This window comes from Salmo salar, chromosome 20 (genome assembly GCF_965601325.2).
Source record: "Salmo salar chromosome 20, fSalSal1, whole genome shotgun sequence".
NCBI lineage: Eukaryota > Metazoa > Chordata > Actinopteri > Salmoniformes > Salmonidae > Salmo > Salmo salar.
Genome location: NC_138310.1, coordinates 75290976 through 75315984, shown reverse-complemented (window position 1 = coordinate 75315984; position 25009 = coordinate 75290976). Strand labels below are relative to the sequence as shown.

The 25009-nt window shown below is 47.2% G+C and overlaps 1 protein-coding gene across 2 annotated transcripts in view; it reads right to left on the bottom strand.

The window, feature by feature from the left end:
• LOC106581359 (phosphatidylinositol 4,5-bisphosphate 3-kinase catalytic subunit beta isoform) overlaps positions 1 to 25009 on the bottom strand; it is a 96127-nt gene that overhangs the window by 3688 nt on the left and 67430 nt on the right. For both annotated transcript variants that reach the window (XM_014163366.3, XM_014163367.3), the window contains exons 4-20: positions 24225 to 24453; positions 22468 to 22706; positions 18143 to 18325; positions 11415 to 11582; positions 8691 to 8780; positions 8285 to 8536; positions 8016 to 8112; positions 7729 to 7859; positions 7587 to 7637; positions 3948 to 4136; positions 3506 to 3627; positions 3261 to 3404; positions 2982 to 3081; positions 2341 to 2537; positions 2071 to 2180; positions 1714 to 1792; positions 1014 to 1181 (exon numbers count right to left, since the gene is read on the bottom strand). In XM_014163366.3, the coding sequence (XP_014018841.1) occupies positions 1014 to 1181; positions 1714 to 1792; positions 2071 to 2180; positions 2341 to 2537; positions 2982 to 3081; positions 3261 to 3404; positions 3506 to 3627; positions 3948 to 4136; positions 7587 to 7637; positions 7729 to 7859; positions 8016 to 8112; positions 8285 to 8536; positions 8691 to 8780; positions 11415 to 11582; positions 18143 to 18325; positions 22468 to 22706; positions 24225 to 24453 (2549 nt within the window). The remainder of the gene's footprint in view (positions 1 to 1013; positions 1182 to 1713; positions 1793 to 2070; positions 2181 to 2340; positions 2538 to 2981; positions 3082 to 3260; positions 3405 to 3505; positions 3628 to 3947; positions 4137 to 7586; positions 7638 to 7728; positions 7860 to 8015; positions 8113 to 8284; positions 8537 to 8690; positions 8781 to 11414; positions 11583 to 18142; positions 18326 to 22467; positions 22707 to 24224; positions 24454 to 25009) is intronic.

The window sequence follows — 25009 nt, the reverse complement described above, 5'->3', positions numbered from 1 at the left end:
TCCCAGTCCCTGCTGCGGAAACACATCCCCACAGCATGATGCTGCCACCACCATGCTTCACCTTAGGGACGGTGCCAGGTTTCCTCCAGATGTGACGCTTGGCATTCAGGCCAAAGAGTTCAATCTTGGTTTCATCAGACCAGAGAATCTTGTTTCTCATGGTCAGGTGCATTTTGGCAAACTCCAATTGGGCTGTCATGTGCCTTTTACTGAGGAGTGGCTTCCTTCTGGCCACTCTACGATAAAGGCCTGAGTGGTGGAGTGCTGCAGAGATGGTTGTCCTTCTAGAAGGTTCTTCCATCTCCACAGAGAAACTCTGGAGCTCTGACCAGAGTGACCATCGGGTTCTTGGTCACCTCCCTGACCAAGGCCCTTCTCCACCGATCGCTCAGTATCACGACCCCTTCCATTTAAGAATGATGAACGCCACTGTGTTCTTGGGGACCTTCAATGCTGCAGACATTTTTTGGTACCCATCCCCAGATCTGTGTCTCGACACAATCCTGTCTCAGCGGTCTATGGACAATTCCTTCGACCTCATGACTTGGTTTTTGCTCTGACATGCACTGTCAACTGTGGCACCTTATATAGACAGGTGTGTGCCTGTCCAAATCATGTCCAATCAATTGAATTTACCACAGGTGGACTCCAATCAAGTTGAACAAGGATGATCAATGGAAACAGGATGCACCTGAGCTCAATTTCATGTCTCATAGCAAAGGGTCTGAATAGTTATGTAAATAAGGTATTTCTGTTTTTAATACATTTGCAAAAATATCTAAAAACCTGTTTTTGATTTATCATTATGGGGTATTGTGTGTAGATTGATGAGGATTTATATATATATATATATATATATATATATATATATATTTAAAAAAAAAATCCATTTCAGAATAAGGCTGTGACGTAACATGGAAAAAGTCAAGGGGTTTGAATACTTTCAGAAGGCACTGTATCTATGAAATAGGTCAGTAATACACATTTTTTATATTAAAAAAGTGCGGTCTTACCCAGAGTTCTTCTCTTTGAGCCAGTTAAGTAGCGCATCCTTGTTGAAGGCTGCGGCGGCTGCTACGTTGCTGCTGGTCAGCTGGATGTTGGCGATGGTATCCGCCGACGACACCACCTCGATCAGCCCTGACCGGTCCCCAGTTGCTAGGCAACCGTAAGGTACAATTCTGCACAGACACGAGGAAGCATTTTGTTCCAATTAATTATCATAAACACCATTGAGATGCATCCTATCATTTCCCCCCCGCTCTGTCTCGACACACGACCAGAATGTACGCATGATTACGCTCCAAACACCACATCACAGTGGTTTCATTATCCTCACCATTTTCATCATCATCCTCATCCTCTCTGCAGAGCTCCCTCTCCTCTCTGAACCCTTGTCCCTGTAACCTAAAGGCCTGCCCCCAAGCTCAACTGTCAAAACAATCCCACACACTGCTTGGCTCCAGATGTGTGTGTGTGTGTGTGTGTGTGTGTGGATTTGATTAGGATGAGAAGCAGGGTAGTGTGTGTGTGATGCTGGGGGTATGGATGTGGAGGGTTAGAGGTCAGGCTAGCAGGGGGTGATTAGGGTTCCCCCCGACACAGCTTCCTCTTCCCTACAGAGAGCAGGAACAAACAAGCCTGACTGACAGAGTCCGCCTGAGGACACACACACACACACACACACATCTCTTATCATATTAATATACACACCTGAGGTCCAGATTGGCCTCCTTCCATAGCAGGTCCATCAACCTCAAGATCTGCAGTGTCAACATGTCTTGTCTCAGGTCTGGAGCGAGGGAGAGAGAGAGAAACACAATTACAGTCCTTCATTCATCCTTCCATCTTCTTTCACCTTCCATAATACACATCCCTCCATCTTGACCTCACTATTCTTCCCTCTCACTCTCCTCCACTCCCTCTCTCCCCCTGAACTTTAGTGATCTTACATTTCCTCTGTTAGATCCACCTCCCTCCCTCCCTCCCTCCCTCCCTCCCTCCCTCCCTCCCTCCCTCCCTCCCTCCCTCCCTCCCTCCCTCCCTCCCTCCCTCCCTCGGCCCTCGTACCGTCTCCGTTCTTGAAGATGATTCCCAGGGTGTCTCCCCCCAGCAGCTTGTTGTTGTAGACGATCCACAGAGGCTTCATCTTCGAGTCCATGTACCGACACTTCTCCACACTGGCAAGGGGGAGGAGGGGGGAGAGCAGGGAGGGGCGAGACAAATGAAAAGAGAAGAACAAGAAAAATAAAAAAAATTGTCAAATCAAAGTCATGCAACCACATCCACTCTCAGATCACCCTCTCCACTCCCCTTTAACCTCTCCCCCCTGACCCTTACTTGATTCCAGAGAGCAGGACACTGGGGTTGAGAGGGGAGTGCAGGTCAGAGAGGGTCTCTGTGTAGCCACTCTGTCTCAGACAAGTCATCATGGCCTCTTTGGTGAGCATGGCCTCCTTGGTCTTACTGCGGGCATTCTTGATGGTGCCCAGCTTGATCAGCTCATTCACAGACTTCAGCTTGCTCAGAGCCTCCACCTAGAGGGAGAGAGGGGGTGTAATGTTGTTACAATGTGATGTAATAATGAAATAATGATTCAATTATACCACGGATGTATGTGGTATTTATGCACTATAATGCAATTGCCTTCCAAATATGACAAGGATGCTATGCATGACAGCATGGTCTTCCTGAAACATCCCACAGTGTGGTAGCTAACTCCAAAACAGGAAGGAGAGGGGGGATGGACATTGATGGACAGGAAGTGGGAGGAAGCTGCCAGCAGTGCGGATGTCTGGGCTAATACAGTAGAGGTCAGAGGTTAGAGGTCAGGCTGCTGTCATCTGACTTCTTTATAAATAACCCCATTCTGAAGTGACAGAGGAAACTATAGAATTAGTGGTGGTGACAGAAATAGATGTACTGTAGTGATTAACTCATGACTTAAGGTTGGAGTCAGGACGGGTGTGTTGGGGTCCTACCTGTTTCTTCAGGACCTCAATGTGAGGGATGCTGCCGCGACAGTAGGCCTCCAGGATGAGAGAGAACTGGACAGAGACGGCTGGCATGTGCATCTCTGACCTGCAGGGGGCAGCGCAGTCACCCTACAGTTACTCATACCTGGCGTTGGTTAACATACTTCACCTCACTGAAATTATACCATGAAAGAAGTACAGCCTATATCTCTGAAAATGCATTTTTTGTTCTTTGCACACATGCTCTCTCTTGCTCTTTCATGTACACAAGTCTCTCTCGCTCACCTGAGATGCCAGAAGAGGAAGTGTCCTATGTTGCGGTTGCACTGAGCTCTGTTCAGCAGGAATCGGGTGAGGGCACAGTCATAGTAGGGTTCATAACGTAACACCTGGACCAGCTGGAGCAGATACTGAGACAACTCCTCATCACTGGGGGGGAGAGGGGGAGAGGAGGGAGAGAGAGGCAGTGAGTAAGTCATTACAACAGTAAGTGAACTAGGAATAGCTTTGTGCGAGTGTGTGTGGACTACCTCATATCCCTCAGGCAGCCCACAGCGTACTCTCTGACGTACTGGTCTGGGTAGTTAAAGTCAAGCAGCTCCAGAGCGTCCCTGGGACTCAGCTTGGGCCAGATCTGCAGCAAGGCCTGGAGCTGAGAGACAGAGAGATACAGGTCATTCACTATGCTTTATAACCAATACAGGAGCACAGCAGATCTTTGAAGGTGACTGATGAGGGGCATAGTGGTATGGGCTAGGGGTCCATTTAGGATCTGACCATTGATGCACACTCAGACAACATTTTCATCAGACTGGAATGAATAGAATAGTTTATTGCAATTCAGAAGGAATTGATTGTGTTAATACACAGGCCAGGTTCATGTGGCATAGTATGAAAAGGTATGCACTCACTACTGTAAGTTGCTCTGGATAAGAGAGTGTCTGCTAAATGACAAAATGTAAATGTATGTACCTGGGCCATGTCCTCATGTTTGCTCCACTTGACGGAGAGCAGCAGTTTGGGCAGTGACTGGGGGAAGTTCTCCATGCAGTCGTAGCGTAGTGTCCAGATGAGGTCCTTCTCGTTCTCACACAGCTGGGACAGAGGGTCCCTCTCCATGATCTCCTTCAGCTCAATGTGGAACTTCTTACCGCCTCGGCCCTGTGGGGAAACAGCAGTGGGGGTCGGTCACCACTAGGTGGCAGCAAAGGGTAAGAAATCACACTATGTAAAGAGGAGTAGCAAGGGGTGCACACTAAAGGTAGATGTTCAAATGTAATCAGAGAACACTGCACATAATCCTATCCCCCATTAGAGGGATAAAAATAGATCTGCACTTGCACGCACGATTGATTGCTTTATGGATCCACAATGAAACATTGTTAGTCAACACACAGAAAAAGAGCTTGAAGCTCGAGACAGCAAGAAAACCTCCAACCCCCACCCCCTTGCAAGGGGGCATGTTTTGGCAAGCCCCCTGCTTCACATAGTGTTACATAACCATCTGTGTCCTGTCCCACAGGGTCTTTATGAGGGGTGATGTGTGTGTGTGTGTGTGTGTGTGTGTGTGTGTGTGTGTGTGTGTGTGTGTGTGTGTGTGTGTGTGTGTGTGTGTGTGTGTATACACAGTACCAGTCAAAAGTTTGGACACACCTACTCATTCAATGGTTTTTCTTTATTTTGACTATTTTCTACATTGTAGAATAATAGTGAAGACATCAAAACTATGAAATAAAATGTGGAATCATGTAGTAACCAAAACAGTAGAAAAAAATCCTAATATATTTGAGATTCTTCAAAGTAGCCACCCTTTGCCTTGATGACAGCTTTGCACACTCTTGGCATTCTCTCAACCAGCTTCACCTGGAATGCTTTTCCAACAGTCTTGAAGGAGTTCCCACACATGCTGAGCACTTGTTGGCGGCTTTCCCTTCACCCTGCGGTCCAACTCATCCCAAACCATCTCAATTGGGTTGAGGTTGGGTGATTGTGGAGGCCAGGTCATCTGATGCAGCACTCCACTCTCCTTGATCAAATAGCCCTTACACAGTCTGGAGGTGTGTTTTGGGTCATTGTCCTGTTGAAAAACAAATGATAGTCCAACTAAGTGTGAACCAGATGGGAAGGTGCATCGCTGCAGAATGCTGTGGTAGCCATGCTGATTAAGTGTGCCTTGAATTCTAAATAAATCACTGACAGTGTCATCGGCAAAGCACCCCCACACCATCACACCTCCTCCTCCATGAGTCACGGTGGGAACTACACATGCGGAGATCATCCGTTCACCTACTCGGTGTCTCACAAAGACACGGCAGTTGGAACCAGAAATCTAAAATTTGGACTCATCAGACTGTCGTTTCTCTTTGCTTATTTGAGCTGTTCTTGCCATAATATGGAGTTGGTGTTTTACCAAATATACCACCCATATCTTGTCACAACACAACTGATTGGCTGAAACGCATTAACCTGTTAGGGCTAGGGGGCAGCATTTGCACGTCTGGATAAAAAAAATGTACCCGATTTAATCTGGTTACAAATCCTACCCAGTAACTAGAATATGCATATACTTATTATATATGGATAGAAAACACTCTAAAGTTTCTAAAACTGTTTGAATGGTGTCTGTGAGTATAACAGAACTCATTTGGCAGGCAAAACCCTGAGACATTTTCTGACAGGAAGTGGATACCTGATGTGTTGTATTACCTTTAAACCTATCCCATTGAAAAACACAGGGGCTGAGGAATATTTTGGCACTTCCTATTGCTTCCACTAGATGTCACCAGCCTTTACAAAGTGTTTTGAGTCTTCTGGAGGGAGATCTGACCGAACAAGAGCCATGGAACGATGATGTCCCATTAGACACCTGGCGCGCGAGTTCATGTTGGGTACCCTCGTTCCAATACGTTATAAAAGAGTATGCATTCGTCCACCTTGAATATTATTCATGTTCTGGTTAAAAAAGGCCCTAATGATTTATGCTATACAACGTTTGACATGTTTGAACGAACATAAATATATTTTTTCCCCTCGTTCATGACGAGAAGTCCGGCTGGCTTAGATCATGTGCTAACAAGACGGAGATTTTTGGACATAAATGATGAGCTTTTTTGAACAAAACTACATTCGTTATGGACCTGTGATACCTGGAAGTGACATCTGATGAAGAGAATCAAAGGTAATGGATTATTTACATAGTATTTTCGATTTTAGATCTCCCCAACATGACGTCTAGTCTGTATCGCAACGCGTATTTTTCTGGGCGCAGTGCTCAGATTATTGCAAAGTGTGATTTCCCAGTAAGGTTATTTTTAAATCTGGCAAGTTGATTGCGTTCAAGAGATGTAAATCTATAATTCTTTAAATGACAATATAATATTTTACCAATGTTTTCTAATTTTAATTATTTAATTTGTGACGCTGACTTGACTGCCGGTTATTGGAGGGAAACGATTTCCTCAACATCAATGCCATAGTAAAACGCTGTTTTTGGATATAAATATGAACTTGATAGAACTCAAAATGCATGCATTGTCTAACATAATGTCCTAGGAGTGTCATCTGATGGAGATTGTAAAAGGTTAGTGCATCATTTTAGCTGGTTTTATGGTTTTGGTGACCCTGTCTTTGACTTGACAAAACATTACACACAACTCTTGTAAATGTACTGTCCTAACATACTCTAAATTTATGCTTTCGCCGTAAAACCTTTTTGAAATCGTAAAACGTGGTTAGATTAAGGAGATGTTTATCTTTCAAAGGGTGTAAAATAGTTGTATGTTTGAAAAATTTGAATTGTGACATTTATTTGGATTCAAATTTGCCGCTCTTGAAATGCACCTGCTGTTGATGGAGTGCACCACGGGTGGCACGCTAGCGTCCCACCTAGCCCATAGAGGTTAAGAAGGAAAGACATTCCACAAATTAACTTTTAACAAGGCACACTTGTTAATTGAAATGCATTCCAGGTGACTACCTCATGAAGCTGGTTGAGAAAATGCCAAGAGTATGCAAAGCTGTCATCAAGGCAAAGGCTGGCTACTTTGAAGACTCTCAAATATAAATATATTTTGATTTGTTTAACACTTTTTTGGTTACTACATGATTCCATATGCGTTATTTCATAGTTTTGATGTCTTCACTATTATTCTACAATGTAGAAAATAGTAAAAACAAAGAATAACTCTTGAATGAGGGGATGTGTCCGAACTTCTGACTGGTACTATATGTATATATTTGTGTATGTGTGTGTGTGTGTGTGTGTATGTGTGACAGCAGGGCTGATCTTAGCCTCGGAGAGACACATTGTGGCAGTGCACCATCCTGCCAACACCACCCTGGATCAGAATCAGGACTGACTGGGTTGCCCTGGAAACCAGTCACAGCAATATCCTCCCTCCCCTCTGACACATTTGGTGTCTGTATTTCTGTCCTAGAAATGCCTGCTGCTCTGGAGTAAAAGGAGTGCTTGTGTGTGGTGGAAGGAGTGCGTACATGTTTAAGAGTGTTTGTGTGTGTGTGTGTGTGTGTGTGTGTGTGTGTGTGTGTGTGTGTGTGTGTGTGTGTGTGTGTGTGTGTGTGTGTTTGAGTGGTTGGAACTCACGACAGTACCATGGTCGAGCAATCGCTTGACCCAGCGATTTCTGCAGCTTTCTCCAGAATCTGCAGGAGTAGATCACACACATCCATATCAGTGGTAGAAATAGTTCATAACTACAACCATGTTTGAATACGTCAATGTGTGTGTCCTCACCTTGTCGAAGGGGGGGAATAGGATGGGGTGAGGGTTGTAGTCAGGGAGGTGGATGTGGAGTGCTGTACAATTCTCAGTGTACGGGTTGGTCTGGATGGTTCCTATGGGGTTCAGCATCTCTTCAAGTTCATCTGGAGGACACAGAAAAATCACTCATACATGCCACTAACATTTGGTGTATAAGTATGTAGGTGAGTTTCAGAAATGTGTTTGTAGGTGTGAGCGTGTATAGGTTAATTAAAGTGTTTGTAAAGTGCATGAGGGTGTGTGTGTGTGTGTGTGCTCACCAGGAAAGGAAGACCAGCTGTGAAGGATGATATCTCCAGTCTTCAGCTGTCCTTTATAGTCAAACACCATGGTGTTCACCCAGGCTACAGGGTAGTGCTGCAGGGAGAGAGAGAGAGAGACAGAGAGAGAAAGAGAGAGACAGAGAGAGACAGAGAGAGAGACAGAGACAGAGAGAGAGAGAGAGAAAGCGCATGAGAGGGGACAGAGATACATATTACATGTCTCTGTGTGTGTATTTGAGTGTGCCTGTGCTTTGTGTGTGACATACCACTTTGCCGGCTTTGCGGATGGTCTGGTACTTGTTGATGTGGGCGTTCTTGGTGGACTTCTGCTTTTTGACCTTGTCCATGACGGCGTAGACGGCGAAGCAGAGGCGGGCCATGCGCGGCAGGTCGCTCACAGTGATGTCGAACTCTAGCGTGCGGTTCCACACGTGTTCCGAGCGTCCACTGCTCTCGCTGCTCACCACCGGCTTGCATAACAACTCTGTGCCGTGGAACAAGCCTGCACGCACCTGGACCTGGGGGGACGACGACAAGGGGTTCACCATAATACGGTGATCGTGAGAGCTAACAGTGTTCTACTGACTATGGGTTATATATAGTCCTAGTGCAAACACCAAAGATGCAACAAAAATTCCAGGTTTGCAAGTTCACATCATCATCAGTGGTTACCTTGGCGGACTCCTCAGCGTTCACCTTGCTGCCTTTGATTAGGACGATCTTAAACTGGGTGGACACCTCCCATACACATGTATTCACTTGCTACAAAGAGAGAAAAGAATAACAGAGGGAAGAGAAGGACAGGAACAGAGGAAAGAGAAGGAGAGGAACAGAGGGAAGAGGGAAGAGAAGGAGAGGAACAGAGGGGGAGGAAAGAGAAGGACAGGAACAGAGGGGGAGGAAAGAGAAGGACAGGAACAGAGGAAAGAGAAGGACAGGAACAGAGGAAAGAGAAGGACAGGAACAGAGGGGGAGGAAAGAGAAGGAGAGGAACAGAGGGGGAGGAAAGAGAAGGAGAGGAACAGAGGGGGAGGAAAGAGAAGGACAGGAACAGAGGGGGAGGAAAGAGAAGGACAGGAACAGAGGAAAGAGAAGGACAGGAACAGAGGGGGAGGAAAGAGAAGGACAGGAACAGAGGGGGAGGAAAGAGAAGGACAGGAACAGAGGAAAGAGAAGGAAAGGAACAGAGGGGGAGGAAAGAGAAGGACAGGAACAGAGGGGGAGGAAAGAGAAGGACAGGAACAGAGGAAAGAGAAGGACAGGAACAGAGGGGGAGGAAAGAGAAGGACAGGAACAGAGGGGGAGGAAAGAGAAGGAAAGGAACAGAGGGAAGAGAAGGAAAGGAACAGAGGGAAGAGGAAAGAGAAGGACAGGAACAGAGGGGGAGGAAAGAGAAGGACAGGAACAGAGGGGGAGGAAAGAGAAGGAGAGGAACAGAGGGGGAGGAAAGAGAAGGAGAGGAACAGAGGGGGAGGAAAGAGAAGGAGAGGAACAGAGGAAAGAGAAGGAAAGGAACAGAGGGGGAGGAAAGAGAAGGACAGGAACAGAGGAAAGAGAAGGAAAGGAACAGAGGGGGAGGAAAGAGAAGGAGAGGAACAGAGGAAAGAGAAGGAGAGGAACAGAGGGGGAGGAAAGAGAAGGAGAGGAACAGAGGAAAGAGAAGGACAGGAACAGAGGGGGAGGAAAGAGAAGGACAGGAACAGAGGGGGAGGAAAGAGAAGGACAGGAACAGAGGAAAGAGAAGGAGAGGAACAGATGGAAGAGGAAAGAGAAGGACAGGAACAGAGGAAAGAGAAGGAGAGGAACAGATGGAAGAGGAAAGAGAAGGACAGGAACAGAGGAAAGAGAAGGAGAGGAACAGAGGGGGAGGAAAGAGAAGGAGAGGAACAGAGGGGGAGGAAAGAGAAGGAGAGGAACAGATGGAAGAGGAAAGAGAAGGACAGGAACAGAGGAAAGAGAAGGAGAGGAACAGATGGAAGAGGAAAGAGAAGGACAGGAACAGAGGAAAGAGAAGGAGAGGAACAGAGGGGGAGGAAAGAGAAGGAGAGGAACAGAGGGGGAGGAAAGAGAAGGACAGGAACAGATGGAAGAGAAGGAGAGGAACAGAGGGAAGAGGGAAGAGGAAAGAGAAGGAGAGGAACAGAGGAAAGAGAAGGAGAGGAACAGAGGAAAGAGAAGGAGAGGAACAGAGGGAAGAGGGAAGAGGAAAGAGAAGGAGAGGAACAGAGGAAAGAGAAGGAGAGGAACAGAGGCGGAGGAAAGAGAAGGAGAGGAACAGATGGAAGAGGAAAGAGAAGGAGAGGAACAGAGGAAAGAGAAGGAGAGGAACAGATGGAAGAGGAAAGAGAAGGAGAGGAACAGAGGAAAGAGAAGGAGAGGAACAGAGGCGGAGGAAAGAGAAGGAGAGGAACAGAGGAAAGAGAAGGAGAGGAACAGAGGGAAGAGGGAAGAGAAGGAGAGGAACAGAGGAAAGAGAAGGAGAGGAACAGAGGGAAGTGAAGGAGAGGAACAGAGGGAAGAGGAGAGGAACAGAGGGGGAGGAGGAAAGAGCAAGGAGATAAATATTTTCATGAGTACGCAAGGAGAACATAATTTACTGTAGGAATAACACACACACACTGAAGGTAGGGCGAGTCAAACTGTTGTCAAGCAGAGTAGATTTACGAGGGTCAGCACAGCAGGAAAAACACTCCACATGACTGGCCCTCAGCTACAGCCCACAAACATGAATAAGCAGCACACTTCCTGCTGTCCACTAGCTCTGTCTGTCTGTCTGTCTGTCTGTGTGTGTGTATGTGTGTAAAGAACATTTTGTTTTTGTGTGTTTGTACGTGTAAACGAGTGCATTTTTTAATGCAAACGTGTGTACTGTATGTCAGTATTTGTGCATTTAAGTCAGTGTCTATGTGACAGAGGAGTACATGTATATTTTTGTAATGTCTGATTCCAGTACACCACCACAAGAACAGCCTGTCCTTCTCTCAACCTCTCCTCACTACCTAGAACAAAGCTGTACACTCCTGGAGAGCTGCTGGGTAAACAGGCGTGTTGTGCTTGAAGCCCAACTCACTTCTCCTTCTGTCAAGCGTCCAACTACCACAAGACATCACTGTTTGGCCGTCATCTTTCTTTTCAGATCAGTGCAGATGCAGTCTTGTTGATGTTGACATTTAGTTGTGATGATTGACATTTGAAGTGCTAATGATTGTCAGGTGTGTCATTTACTGTCAGATGTCACTTGTCACCATGGAACGTAGTCGTCATGGTAATGAGCAATTCAACTGCACCTGACCTTTAGGACCAGGTGAAACGTCATAAGACTCACTAACACATACCTGCACCTATATGCACACACACACACACGACACAGACACACAGAGAAAGAGTGTAACTGACCGAGGGGCCCCTCCTCTTGGGGGGCAGGGGTAAGGGGGGGTTGGAGCTCTTTCGGTTGACTACAGCTCCGATGGCCGAGATCTCCTTCTCGAACATGGCCTGGACCGAGCTGACCTGGACCAGGGTCAGGTGGGGACACTCCTTAGCCTGGAGACAGGCTTTGATGTACTGGGACAGAGAGGAGAGGAGGTGTTAATACAGAGAGTACAATTCTTTATGCAGTCTTTGGTACACACACATCCAAATGTACATTTTAGGGTTGAGTGCCTTGCTAGATTTTTCACTTAGTCGGCTCGGGGAATTGGAACCAGCAACCTTTCGGTTACTGGCCCAACGCTCTTAACCACTAGGCTACCTGCCACCCCTTACAAATGTGAATGGCGCGCACACACAAACACCACACACCCACACACCTAAACAGAAAGACATCACACAAGTCCATATGTTCTGAGGAGAGGACGGAAGAGCGAGAATAAACACACTGAGGGATGAGGGGTCAAAGAGAGGAAATCAGGCAGATGGAAGGTAACCCATATCTAATGTACAGACATGACATATGTAGATCAGATGGTTCCTGGTTCTAAACACTTTTCCGTGAACGAGAGTAGATGGGTCCGGACCCAATTCTGCAGGGCGTAATGGTCAGAGTCTGCTTCATCACACGCACAGAAACACACACACTCATATGGATTCAGTCATACACACCTACCAGGTTTGAGATTAACAGTAATGTTTTTCCAGGAAGACAGTGTTATTAATGAGGCGTTATTAGGACATCAGTCAATTTACTGTTTCTGGATCACTGACTCTTGTTTACGGCTAAACACAAGGAGTTCTCTTTCCAGTTTTCGTTTCGGTATTTCACTTTACGTCCCCAGCGTATTCGTCCCCAGCGTATTCGTCCCCAGTGTATTCGTCAGAAGCCTTTATAACACTACGCCAGCCATGATTGAGCAGCGTCTGAGTCATTCAAACACCTCTTCTCGCTTTTCATCAGAAAGCTTACCTCGACAACTGCATTTTCCAGAACTAGCTAAACTGTCCACAGATGTGAGCTTACAATTCGCTCGCCAGGCGCTATTCTCAGGACTGTGCGGTGGTGATAATTTTCCTTTTCCTTCACCATAGTTAGAGGAAAATGATTATTATATACAATTATTCACTAGCTAGCTTCTGTGGTTTTACTGCAACAAGAAAAGTTTGTACTGGCGACACCAAGCTATCTTTTCTATCCTGTTGTTTCAGAAACAGTATCCGGCCATCACACGAGTGCCACCGTCAGAGATAACCCACTAAATCACTAGCTATCGGACTAGCCTACCACGCTAGTTTTTTTCTGACAGCTAAAAACATAGGATCCAAGCTATGGCGACAAAAACATCTCCCTCCACAAACGAGGAGAAGCTCCCGGCATGAATCTGCTCCTGTGGAAACAAGATGTCGGCCAAAGACACCCACTCTGTGTGCTCCGCTTGCCTTATCCTCCCGTCTCCTGTCCACACTGTGCCCTCTTCACTATGAAGAGCCTCCGTCGCAGGCTTGCACGCCAAGCTAGCCTGAGTCAACAGGACCCTAACATGGGGGCCGGCGACTCAGAGGCGATGGCTATCCCCACGTGAAAACGTGGCGGCTAGCGCTAGCTGGGGCGACCAGCTCGACGCCATTGCCCCGCTGTTGGAGGACTCCAACAACCACCTTGACGCCTCCCTGCCGGGCTTCCTGATTAGAGACGATAACAACTCCTTTCGGAATCAGATGGAAACGATGACTCCTTCATCCCCTCAGGCCAGGCCACCAAGCCTCCTGCCGGGGAATCTGAAATCGGGCACGCAGGCGGGGAGCCATCAACACCAGTTCTCGGTGTGGACCTGCAGGATGTGTGCAAACACGCTGCTAATAAACTGGTGATTCCCTGTCCCAATGCAATAGCAGAGACCACCACATCCTGCTACGAAGGTAAGAGGCTACCCAAACGGGCAGCCAGGCAATTACTACCAGTCTTCCCAGAATGCCTGGAGGAGTTTACCCGTACTGGAGTACACCAAGAACCCTGTCCAAGGTGGGTCGGTGTTGGACTGTGTTGACATGGCAGGGATTGGGCTTGCCCACATGCCCCTCATTGAACCCCTGGTGGCTTCCCATCTACACCCCAGCCAGAAGTCCTCCATGACCTCAACTGGCCCCACCTTACCAACCAAGTATGAGCACTTCCAGTCCTCTGCAACAGAGAAGGTCTACAGGTTGGTCGTCACAGCGGTGAGGGCTCTCGGCATACCAAGCTGAGCTACAAGAGGAACTAGCGGTCACACCAAAGCCGAGTCTGTGGGATGAGATCTGTTTTACCACAGACCTCAACCTGCATCTGCTCAAAGCTGCTGTCCAGGCATCAGGAAGAGCGATGGGGCTTATGATATCCCAGGCTCGAAGGCTCAACCTATCCACGGTGTCTGATAGAGAGAGAAGCTGAAGATCCTGGACGCTCCAGTAAACCCTAAAGGCCTTTTCGGTCCCACCGTCGAGATGATGCAGAAACGGTGCGTGGAGGAAAAAGAGGGAGGGTGAAGCCCTTCAGCTGTCTGCCCAGGAAGACACAGCCCAGTGCCTCACCCAGGCTGCAGCAGGTCGACCCCCCTCAACCTTTAAAATATCCAGACGCCCAGCCCCCCAGGCTGGGAGCTCAGGGCAGCAGAGAACCTTGGACCCCCTGGTCTAAGAAGCCTCCCTTCCCACCCATGGCACCAAGGACCCATACGCCCAATCCTAGATCTACATGCTCTGAACAGGCACATGAGAAACTATACGTTCTGTGCGCCCAGGCGATTGGTTCGTATCCGTTGACCTGAAGGACACTTATTTTCACATCTCAATATACCCTCCTCACAGGAAATTTCTCAGATTTGCTTTTCAAGGTGTAATCTATGAATTTGTGGTACTCCTTCGGCCTCACTGTCACCTTGTGTTTTTACGAAGTGTACCGAGGCAGCCATAGCCCCACTCAGAGAGGGGCATTGGGTTGATAATGTACATAGACGATTGGCTGCTGTGCGCGCAATCGAGACAAGAGGTCTTAGAATACAGTCAGCTACTATTGGAACACCTGCCATTTCTAGGTTTCAGAATAAACACAGTAATGAGCGTTCTGATTCCCATGCAGACAATCTCTTTCCTAGGTTTAATCCTAGATTCAATATCATTCAAAGTTTGCCTTTCAGTGGAACGTAAAAGAACATTCCAAGATTGCGAAACAGTGCTAGGCAGAGGGAACCTGGTGTCTTTCAAAACATGCCTGAGGCAGCTATGTTTTAGTAGTCATCCCATTAGGACGTTTGAATATGAGAGGGTTTCAACGCTGGGTCTCTTCTCTAGTTCTGAGCCCAATACGTCACAAACATCACCGTGTACAGATCTCCATAGATTGCATGGTAGCACTGCACTCCTGAAGTTACCGGACTTTTCTTTTAATCCAGAAAAGTAGTCACGATGCATCTCTCTCGGGTTGGAGTGCGACTCATGAGGGGAGAACTGTCAACGGGGTGTGGGGACCCCATCTCCGATCTACTCACATAAACTGACTGGAACTCCTTACAGTGTCCCTAGCATTAAAGTTGTTCCTACCATTTCTGGAGGGTCGTCATGTTCTAGTCAGAACTGTTGTGTCTTACATAAACAGACAAGCGGAACTGCAAGCGGAACTACGATCCCCTCACTTACACACACTGGCACACAGACTGATTATGTGGAGCAGTGCATCTCCAGTCACTCCCGGTACATGAGTACTCCCGGTACATGAGTTCTCCCGGTACATGAGTACTCCCGGTACATGAGAGCTACTCATGTACCTGGAGTACTGAATCTGGGGGCAGATTTACTTGCCAGGGGGAACCCTCTATGTGGAGAGTGGAAGCTCCAGCCAGAGGTAGCCAATCAGGTTTGAATGCACCTCAGCATGCCAGCAGTGGATCTTTATGTCCACTGTTCTTTTCTCTGAGGGATCAGGATACATTGAGGGGAGTGGATGCGTTGGCGCACGAGTGGCCACGCATCCTCCTGTATGCATTCCCACCCACTGGCCCTGATTTCTCCTACCCTCTCTCTCATACTAATAGTGCCACATTGGCCAGAGAAACACTGGCTAGTGGAGATCACTCAACTACTATGCGGTCATCCGTGGCCCCTCCCCTTACGTCGGGACCTACTGTGCCAGGCAGGAGGGGAGATTGTCTATCCTCACCCGGAATGGTTGGCACTCTGGGCCTGGCCCGTGAATGGTGCATCTTGAACACTGCCGGGCTTCCCTAAAATGTCATTTAGACTATTCAGAGTGCTAGAGCCTCCTCCCCCAGGTCCCGTTATAATTATAAATGGCGCGTGTTTGAGGAATGGTGCTCTAAATCACAGACAGTGCCATTCCAGTGCTCTGTCCCGGTAATCCTGTTTCTTCTACAGGAATTATTAGAAAAAGGAAATGCTTTTTCTACTAGTAAGGTATATCTAGCAGCCATTTCGGCTTGTCATGTAGGTTTTGGAAGCATGACAGTGGGGCAACACCCCCTTGTCACCCGTTTTATGAAGTGTGCACGTCGTTTGTGTCCAGTGTCCAAACAGCTTGCCCCGTCATGGGATTTATCAATTGTCTTGGATGCTCTCTGCCAACAGCCTTTTGAGCCCCTGGATCAGGTGAGACTGAAGATGCTTTCATTTAAGCCCAGGCTATTACTAGCATTGGCTTCCGCCAAGAGTGTGAGTGACATTCACGCACTCTCATTGCACTCGTCATGCGCACGATTTGCATCCGATAACAATAGGGTATCATTGCGGCCTAACCCCGCCTTTATCCGTAAGATTATGAATCCATCTTTGATGCGTCTTCCCCTTGAGCTGGAAGCTTTTTATCCCCCACCGTTTCCCTCTCCGGAACATCAACGGTTGCATATGTTGTGTCCGGTACGCGCTCCGCACATCTACATGGACAAGACTAACACGGAACTCACGCGTGCGCCATCGTGCATAAATTTATTTTGTCTCCCTACACCAAACGCGATCACGACACGCAGGTTAAAATATCAAAACAAACACTGAACCAATGACATTAATTTGGGGACAGGTCAAAAAGCATTCAACAGGTATGGCAATTTAGCTAGTTAGCTTGCACTTGCTAGCTAATTTGTCCTATTTAGCTAGCTTGCTGTTGCTAGCTAATTTGTCCTGCGATATAAACATTGAGTTGTTATTTTACCTAAAATGCACAAGCTCCTCTACTCCGATGATTAATCCACACATAAAACGGCCAACCGAATTGTTTCTAGTCATCTCTCCTCCTTCCAGGCTTTTTCATCTTTGAACTTATATGGTGATCGGCATCTAAACTCCCATAGTATTACCACGACTACCGGCAAAACAGTTCGACTTTCAATCACCCACGTGGGTATAACCAATGAGGAGATGGCACGTGGGTACATGCTTCTATAAACCAATGAGGAGATGGGAGAGGCAGGACATTCAGCGCGATCTGCATCAGAAAAAGAAAGGAGTTCTATTTTAGCCCTTGGCATCGCAGACGCTCGTTGGCGCGCGCGAGCAGTGTGGGTGCAATTATTGAATAACATGGATTTCTAAATGTATTTTGCGACGCTCGCGCACACGACGTGTCCGGTCTGGTCAGCATGTAAGGGGTTTAGAAAATGTGATCAGCTGTTTGTTTTCTGGGCGAAACATCACACAGGTAAAGCGCTCACTAAACAACGCCTCTCCCATTGGATAGTGGAGGCTATCACTTTGGCATACACAAGTAAGGGTCTTCATTCTCCTGCTGGCCTATGGGCTCATTCCACTGGAGGAATGGCTACGTCCTGGGTATATCTATCCAAGATATTTGCTCAGCAGCAAGTAGGGCTTTGCCTCATACATTTGCAATGTTTTAAAGGTCACTGCAGCGACCCTGGCGCATACTGCTTTACGTGTAGGATCTTCTGAGGGGCAAAGCCAATGTGTGTGATATACAGCACAGGGCAGTCGGTCATCAGGATAAGCTTGTCTGGCAATACGGGAGTCAGATTATCCCATAAGTGAAACACCGAAATGAATACTTGAAAGAACTTTAGGTTACGACTGTAACCCCAGTTCTCTGATAGTATGAGTGAGGTATTTCACCAGACCACCCTCCTTGCATGAGCAAGGAAGAGGTGTTGCTTATTATTAAATGACTCAGAGATGCTACGTAGGACCTTTTATAGGGTAGGAGGGACATCCTTCCCCGAAGCACACGTCTCAACATCCAGCCAATTATGGCTGGCTTAGTGTAATAAATGCTTCTGACGAATACGCTGGGGGAGTATCCCATAAGTAAAATACCTCACTCATACTATCAGAGAACCAGGGTTACGGTCGTAACCTAAAGATATTCCTCAACCCCAACCTGACCACTCCCTACACACGCTCTGACCTTGGAACACTGAGACTGGAACATTAACCGTTACGGTCGAAGAGAGTTTACTATTTATGATATGAATCATTAAGGAATGGTTGAGATATACAAGGTCATTTTCAGAGGAGAGTTGAGGTCAGCACAGCACAGAAACTCGAGTTTAAGAGATTGAGAAAGGGAGCAATTTGATGGTAAGAAAGCACTCTACAGAGGGTTTAGGTTTAAAGGGGAGGGGGTCATTGGGCAATAGTAGGGTCCCTTTGCACTGTATGCACTGAGGATTAGCCTAAGAGTAAGGGGTCACCTTGTACTGTATGAGGGGGTGGTCTCCACAGAGGAACTCCAGCTTATCGCTGACCCTTAGAACATACTGCTCGGCCTGGCGTCCCTCCTCCTCGGGGCCGTGGGTCGTCAGCCATTTCCTCAACGCCTGTTCCATCAGCTCACTGGGACTGGTGCTGGGCCACACCTTCAGACTGGCTGTGTCCTGGAGGGAGAGAACATTATCATCAACACAACAAACACACACACAGAGAGAGACAGAGAGAGACAGAGAGAGACAGAGGAGAGAAAGAGATGGCGTGGTGCACTTAATGTTCTAAACTCAGCAAAAAAAGAAACGTCCTCACTGTTAACTGCGTTTGTTTTCAGCAAACTTAACATGTGTAAACATTTGTATGAACATAAGATTCAACAACTGAAACATTAACTGAACAAGTTCCACAAACATGTGACTAACAACATTTTTATAATGTGTCCCTGAACAAATGGGCGGGGGGGCGTCAAAATCAAAAGTAACAGTCAGTATCTGGTGTGGCCACCAGCTGCATTAAGTACTGCAGTGCATCTCCTCCTCATGGACTGCACCAGATTTGCCAGTTCTTGCTGTGAGATGTTACCCCACTCTTCCACCAAGGCACCTGCAAGTTCCCAGACATTTCTGGGGGGGGAACGGCCCTAGCCCTCACCCTCCGATCCAACAGGTCCCAGACGTGCTCAATGGGATTGAGATCCGGGCTCTTCGCTGGCCATGGCAGAACACTGATATTCCTGTCTTGCAGGAAATCACGCACAAAACGAGCAGTATGGCTGGTGGCATTGTCATGCTGGAGGGTCATGTCAGGATGAGCCTGCAGGAAGGGTACCACATGATGGAGGAGGATGTCTTCCCTGTAACGCACAGCGTTGAGATTGCCTGCAATGACAACAAGCTCAGTCCGACGATGCTGTGACACACAGCCCCAGACCATGACGGACCCTCCACCTCCAAATCGATCCCGCTCCAGAGTACAGGCCTCGGTGTAATGCTCATTCCTACAACGATAAACGCGAATCCGACCATCCCCACTGGTGAGACAAAACCGCGACTCGTCAGTGAAGAGCACTTTTTGTCAGTCATGTCTGGTCCAGTGGCGGTGGGTTTGTGCCCATAGGCGACGTTGTTGCTGGTGATGTCTGGTGAGGACCTGCCTTACAACAGGCCTACAAGCCCTCAGTCCAGCCTCTCTCAGCCTATTGCGGACAGTCTGAACACTGATGGAGGGATTGGACGTTCCTGGTATAACTCGGACAGTTGTTGTTGCCATCCTGTACTTGTCCCGCAGGTGTGATGTTCGAATGTACCGATCCTGTGCAAGTGTTGTTACAAGTGGTCTGCCACTGCGAGGACGATCAGCTGTCCGTCCTGTCTCCCTGTAGTGCTGTCTTAGCGTCTCACAGTACGGACATTGCAATTTATTGCCCTGGCCACATCTGCAGTCCTCATGTCTCCTTGCAGCATGCCTAAGGCACGTTCATGCAGATGAGCAGGGACCCTGGGCATCTTTCTTTTGGTGTTTTTCAGAGTCAGTAGAAAGGCCTCTTTAGTGTCCTAAGTTTTCATAACTGTGACCTTAATTGCCTACCGTCTGTAAGCTGTTAGTCTTAACGACCGTTCCACAGGTTCATGTTCATTAATTGTTTATGGTTCATTGAACAAGCATGGGAAACAGTGTTTAAACCCTTTACAATGAAGATCTGTGAAGTTATTTGGATTTTTACGAATTATCTTTGAAAAACAGGGTCCTGGAAAAGGGACGTTTCTTTTTTTGCTGAGTTTATATTGCAAAGTGAAATCTCAAAGTAAGCGAGGAGAGAGGACGGAGGGGGGGTATTAAAATAACAGAAAGACAGGGGGATAAGGGATATAGATTCTCCTGCAGTGTGTGTCTGCTGCCTCGCAGACAAGGCTTAACACACAATCCCAGCCAGACACCGAAGGCTTAAAGAGCATTCAGACAGAGAAACGCACACCCCCCCCTACCCAACCTGCCTTGCAGCCTGGTGCTCAAACTGGTCATGAGGGCACAGCCTTCACCCACTCACAATGGCATGACAACCACCTGCTGCATATCACCATGGAGACATGGGCCAGAGTGGTCAAGTTCCAAATAGAGCAGTAAAATTCCTTCAAATGATTTCACATTTTCATTACAGCCAAGACTATGTGTACTTTTGGGTAATTGCCTCAAACAAAATGGTAACTATAGCACCTTGTACCTTCAAGAGAAAGACTGTGGTTTTACAATGTAATGTCCAAAACAATATCATGTAAACAGGTAGTAAAATAAGGCTTCGTTGTATCAGAGCAACTGAAAACCAGGCCAACCAACCAATTGAGTTAACAAGACTCTAGACAATAAAAGGTCCACTTCCTGTGCTTAATATGGCTTACTGTGTCTGGACTCCTAAAAAACACACTGACTTCCTGCCACCATCCACCTGGACAGAAGAACACAGACAGTAAGGGTTTGGGCCATGTAGTGTGCAGTGAGCTAGTGACCAGAGCGCGTGATGCATGTGTGTGTTGATCTGAGCTGATCTGTTGACATGCCACTGAATTTACACATACCTTTTTCAGATAGAACATACAGTAGTGTGTAGAGAGGTTGATAATGAGGAGTGTGTGTGTGAGTGAGAGAGGGATAGAGAGAGAGGGGGGGAAGAGAGGGAGAGAGAGAGTGCAAGAGAGCAAGCAAGCGATATAGTGTCAGCGTCCTCAGATGTCCTCTTTTTCCATGTTTTTAATTAGTGGAGAGGCCCTTTGGGCAGGCGCGTGTGTGTGTGAGTGTGTGACGCGCTTCGGTGTCTCAGTGAGGATGGAACTGTGACTGTTGGTGGTGGTGACCCATTTAGTGCCGTCACTCTGCCAGAGATTGGCTCAGTCCCATGACCAGGTCCTATTAGGGGGCCGTCCACTGTCCCATGACCAGGCCCTATTAGGGGGCCGTCCACTGTCCCATGACCAGGCCCTATTAGGGGGCCGTCCACTGTCCCATGACCAGGTCCTACTAACAGACTTAACTGTCACATGACCAGGCCCTATTAGGGGACCGTCAACTGTCACATGACCAGGTCCTACTAACAGACTTAACTGTCACATGACCAGGTCCTACTAACAGACTTAACTGTCACATGACCAGGTCCTACTAACAGACTTAACTGTCACATGACCAGGTCCTACTAACAGACTGTTAACTGTCACATGACCAGGTGTTACTAACAGACTGTTAACTGTCACATGACCAGGTCCTACTAACAGACTTAACTGTCACATGACCAGGTCCTACTAACAGACTGTTAACGGTCACATGACCAGGTCCTACTAACAGACTGTTAACGGTCACATGACCAGGTCCTACTAACAGACTGTTAACGGTCACATGACCAGGTCCTACTAACAGACTTAACTGTCACATGACCAGGTCCTACTAACAGACTTAACTGTCACATAACCAGGTCCTACTAACAGACTTAACTGTCACATGACCAGGTCCTACTAACAGACTTAACTGTCACATGACCAGGTCCTACTAACAGACTTAACTGTCACATGACCAGATCCTACTAACAGACTTAACTGTCACATAACCAGGTCCTACTAACAGACTTAACTGTCACATGACCAGGTCCTACTAACAGACTTAACTGTCACATAACCAGGTCCTACTAACAGACTTAACTGTCACATGACCAGGTCCTACTAACAGACTTAACTGTCACATGACCAGGTCCTACTAACAGACTTAACTGTCACATGACCAGGTCCTACTAACAGACTTAACTGTCACATGACCAGGTCCTACTAACAGACTTAACTGTCACATGACCAGGTCCTACTAACAGACTTAACTGTCACATGACCAGGTCCTACTAACAGACTGTTAACTGTCACATGACCAGGTCCTACTAACAGACTTAACTGTCACATGACCAGGTCCTACTAACAGACTTAACTGTCACATAACCAGGTCCTATTAGGGAATAGCCAACAGAGAAGATGAAAGAGAGGGGAGTATATTTTTGTGTGAGAGTTTGTTTACTAGTCTGTAGCCTACTGAGTATAACAAACATTAGGAACACCTTCTGAGAGTGTGTAGTATTGTAGATGTGACTACTGATTGATGACAGATGAGGGTGTGTAGTATTGTAAATGTGAGTACTGATTGATGACAGCTGAGGGTGTGTAGTATTGTAAATACTACACACTACTCAAAGAGAGTGACAATGGCCTCGTTCACCCCATTGCTGGGCATATGTTGCTATGTTATGCGTGTAAGTATTTCTGGTAGGAAATAGATACTGAGTTACCTGGGACTGGTCGAAGTGCATGGTGACTTTGAGGCTGGCCTCGGCCTGTTTGTCGTTGACACCGTCTGTGACGGGTGTGGCTCCTCCCCCTGGCTCCAGCTGCGGAGAGAAGCAGGCCTGCAGCCACTCGCTCCAGGTCATCAACTGTACACGCTGCATCTTCTCCTCGCTGATACGGAACATCTTACTGCGGAAGTCCTTCACCTCCTGGTCCTGCAGAGCGTCCAGCTCGTGGAGACCTATGAATGGTTCATGAAGCTTCGTAAACACTCCATGACAACTGCATAAGCATTGCATAACGACTTCGCAGGTGATAAGGGGTGCATAATAAGGCCCCAAGAGGTTATACAACATTTTGCACTAAAGATGAATTTGCCGATCGTGTTCCGTTTGTGAACACCTGTGAGCAGTCATAAGAAGCCACACGCAAAAGTACTAAAGCACGTGAAAAACAAGAGTATAACCTCTGCATGAGTGGGTCTAACAGCACTGCATTAAAAGGCATTACCATTCATGTTTAATGCACTACATCTGTGACTGACGTCTGATACCTAGCGTGGTAACAAGTAGCAATTCATGTTTATGAGGGATTACAAATGACAATCCAATCTCAACAGTGTTGAACTCTAACCTACTGTTTTCATTGAAATACAACTGTCACTGGGTATAACATCTAGATCCTAAATTCATTATACTGTATCTATCAGTTGAACAGAGCTCAGTATTCTGGGCCAGTAGAACGCTTTGGATGATGAAAACAACATGTTGACATTTACAACCATTAAACATTCATATGACCCTCAGCTCTCAGATTGTGTGAGTGCGCGTGTCTGCTTCTTTGTGTGTGCATGCTTTTCAGTGTGTGTGTGCTTTCAGTGTGTGTGTGGCTAGCCAGTGCCTGAGGGATGATTTGAGTACCGCTTACTGACAAAAGCCTTTTACAGATCACATCTGACAAAAGTGGAGCCAAGAGGGAGCATATCAATATGGGATGAGTCTCCTTCCATTAGACTGACTGACTCCCTCTCTGAACAGGCCTGGTTGGCCTGCAGCCTGGAGGACCTCCATAGAGCCCCACCATCTCTGTCCTCACACACCCTCAGACTAACAAGACCCTGTGTGTGTGTGTGTGTGTGTGTACATGTATAGCTATGTGTATATGTGGGTGAGATAGAAAATGTAAGGGAGACTTAGTGTGTGTATGTAGGCATGTGCGCATATTTCGGTTTGTGTGTCAATAGACTGACCTTTCCACCCTACCATTACAGTGGTGGTCTGGCTTGCCTCCTCCACTCGGCACAGCGCCTTATCACCATCACAGATAATACTGAGTGACAGATGATAATAACAGACATCAGGAGCCTGTCTATTCTAAGCGGATTGTTTCCCATCCTACGGGCCTGACTTCAGCTGATACTGGGATGATGACATGAGACTTCTGAAGACAAGACTCAGATCTGACAGCCAAGGCAAAGAGGATATTAATATATTGGAGAAAGAGATGAAATGGTGCTGGTGTGTCTGAAGAGTGTGTGTGTGTGTGTGTGTGTGTGTGTGTGTGTGTGGTGTGTGGTGTGTGGTGTGTGGTGTGTGGTGTGTGGTGTGTGGTGTGTGGTGTGTGGTGTGTGTGTGTGTGTGTGTGTGTGTGTGTGTGTGTTTGAGTGATCACTGTCCAGGAGCATCTCTACTCTGTTCAAACCACAGGTCAAAGATCAGTGGGTCTACTGTTACTGTGTGCATGTGTGCGTGCGCGTCACCTTTTCCGATGAGCACACCGATCTTGGAGTCGAGCAAGCGTTCCGCGCGGCCACAGTTGCGTGTGACCAGTTTGAGCATGGGACAGAAGGGCCTAACATCACAGAGGCGCCTGGTCTCATCCTCCAGCTCCTCGTGCACCGCTGCCTGGTTCACACACTCAAACATGTGGCCCTCCATCTCCCCCAGGGAAGGGAACAGGGGGTATGACTGGGCCTGCTTCCATAGGAGCTATGAGAAGAGGGGGATACCACAGTTATAACAGAGACTATGGCAAGACAAGTTAACACAATCTACCTGTATGATCAGGGGCTACACAGACACAGGCTCAGCCTCTACAATACATGATCTACAACAACAAGTGGAACCTAAACCATTAGCCATGACTCACATCACAATAATCCAGATTCTAAAGCCAACAGTAGTTCTACGACTCATCATGACTGAAATGTTAAGAACCAATGGATGAACAACAACCATATGATGTCATATGATGACAGGGGAACAAACATGATGACACAGGTCCTGAATAGACCAATCAGGACATGACTCATGTCCCATGGCACAGTCACAGGGTGTGTGTGTGTGTGTGTTTGAGGCTGAAGGGCACTAAGAAGACAAACATGGGGACAGAGTAGAAGACAAGGAGTCATGTCACCTCTCTTCCCTTCAGACAAACAGTCTTGTGTCATAACCACCTTACTGACCATAACATCAGACCAAGTCCCCTCAAAGTATAGACCTTTAGAGGCTAAAGCAAAATACTCCCGGAATTCAACTTTTACTA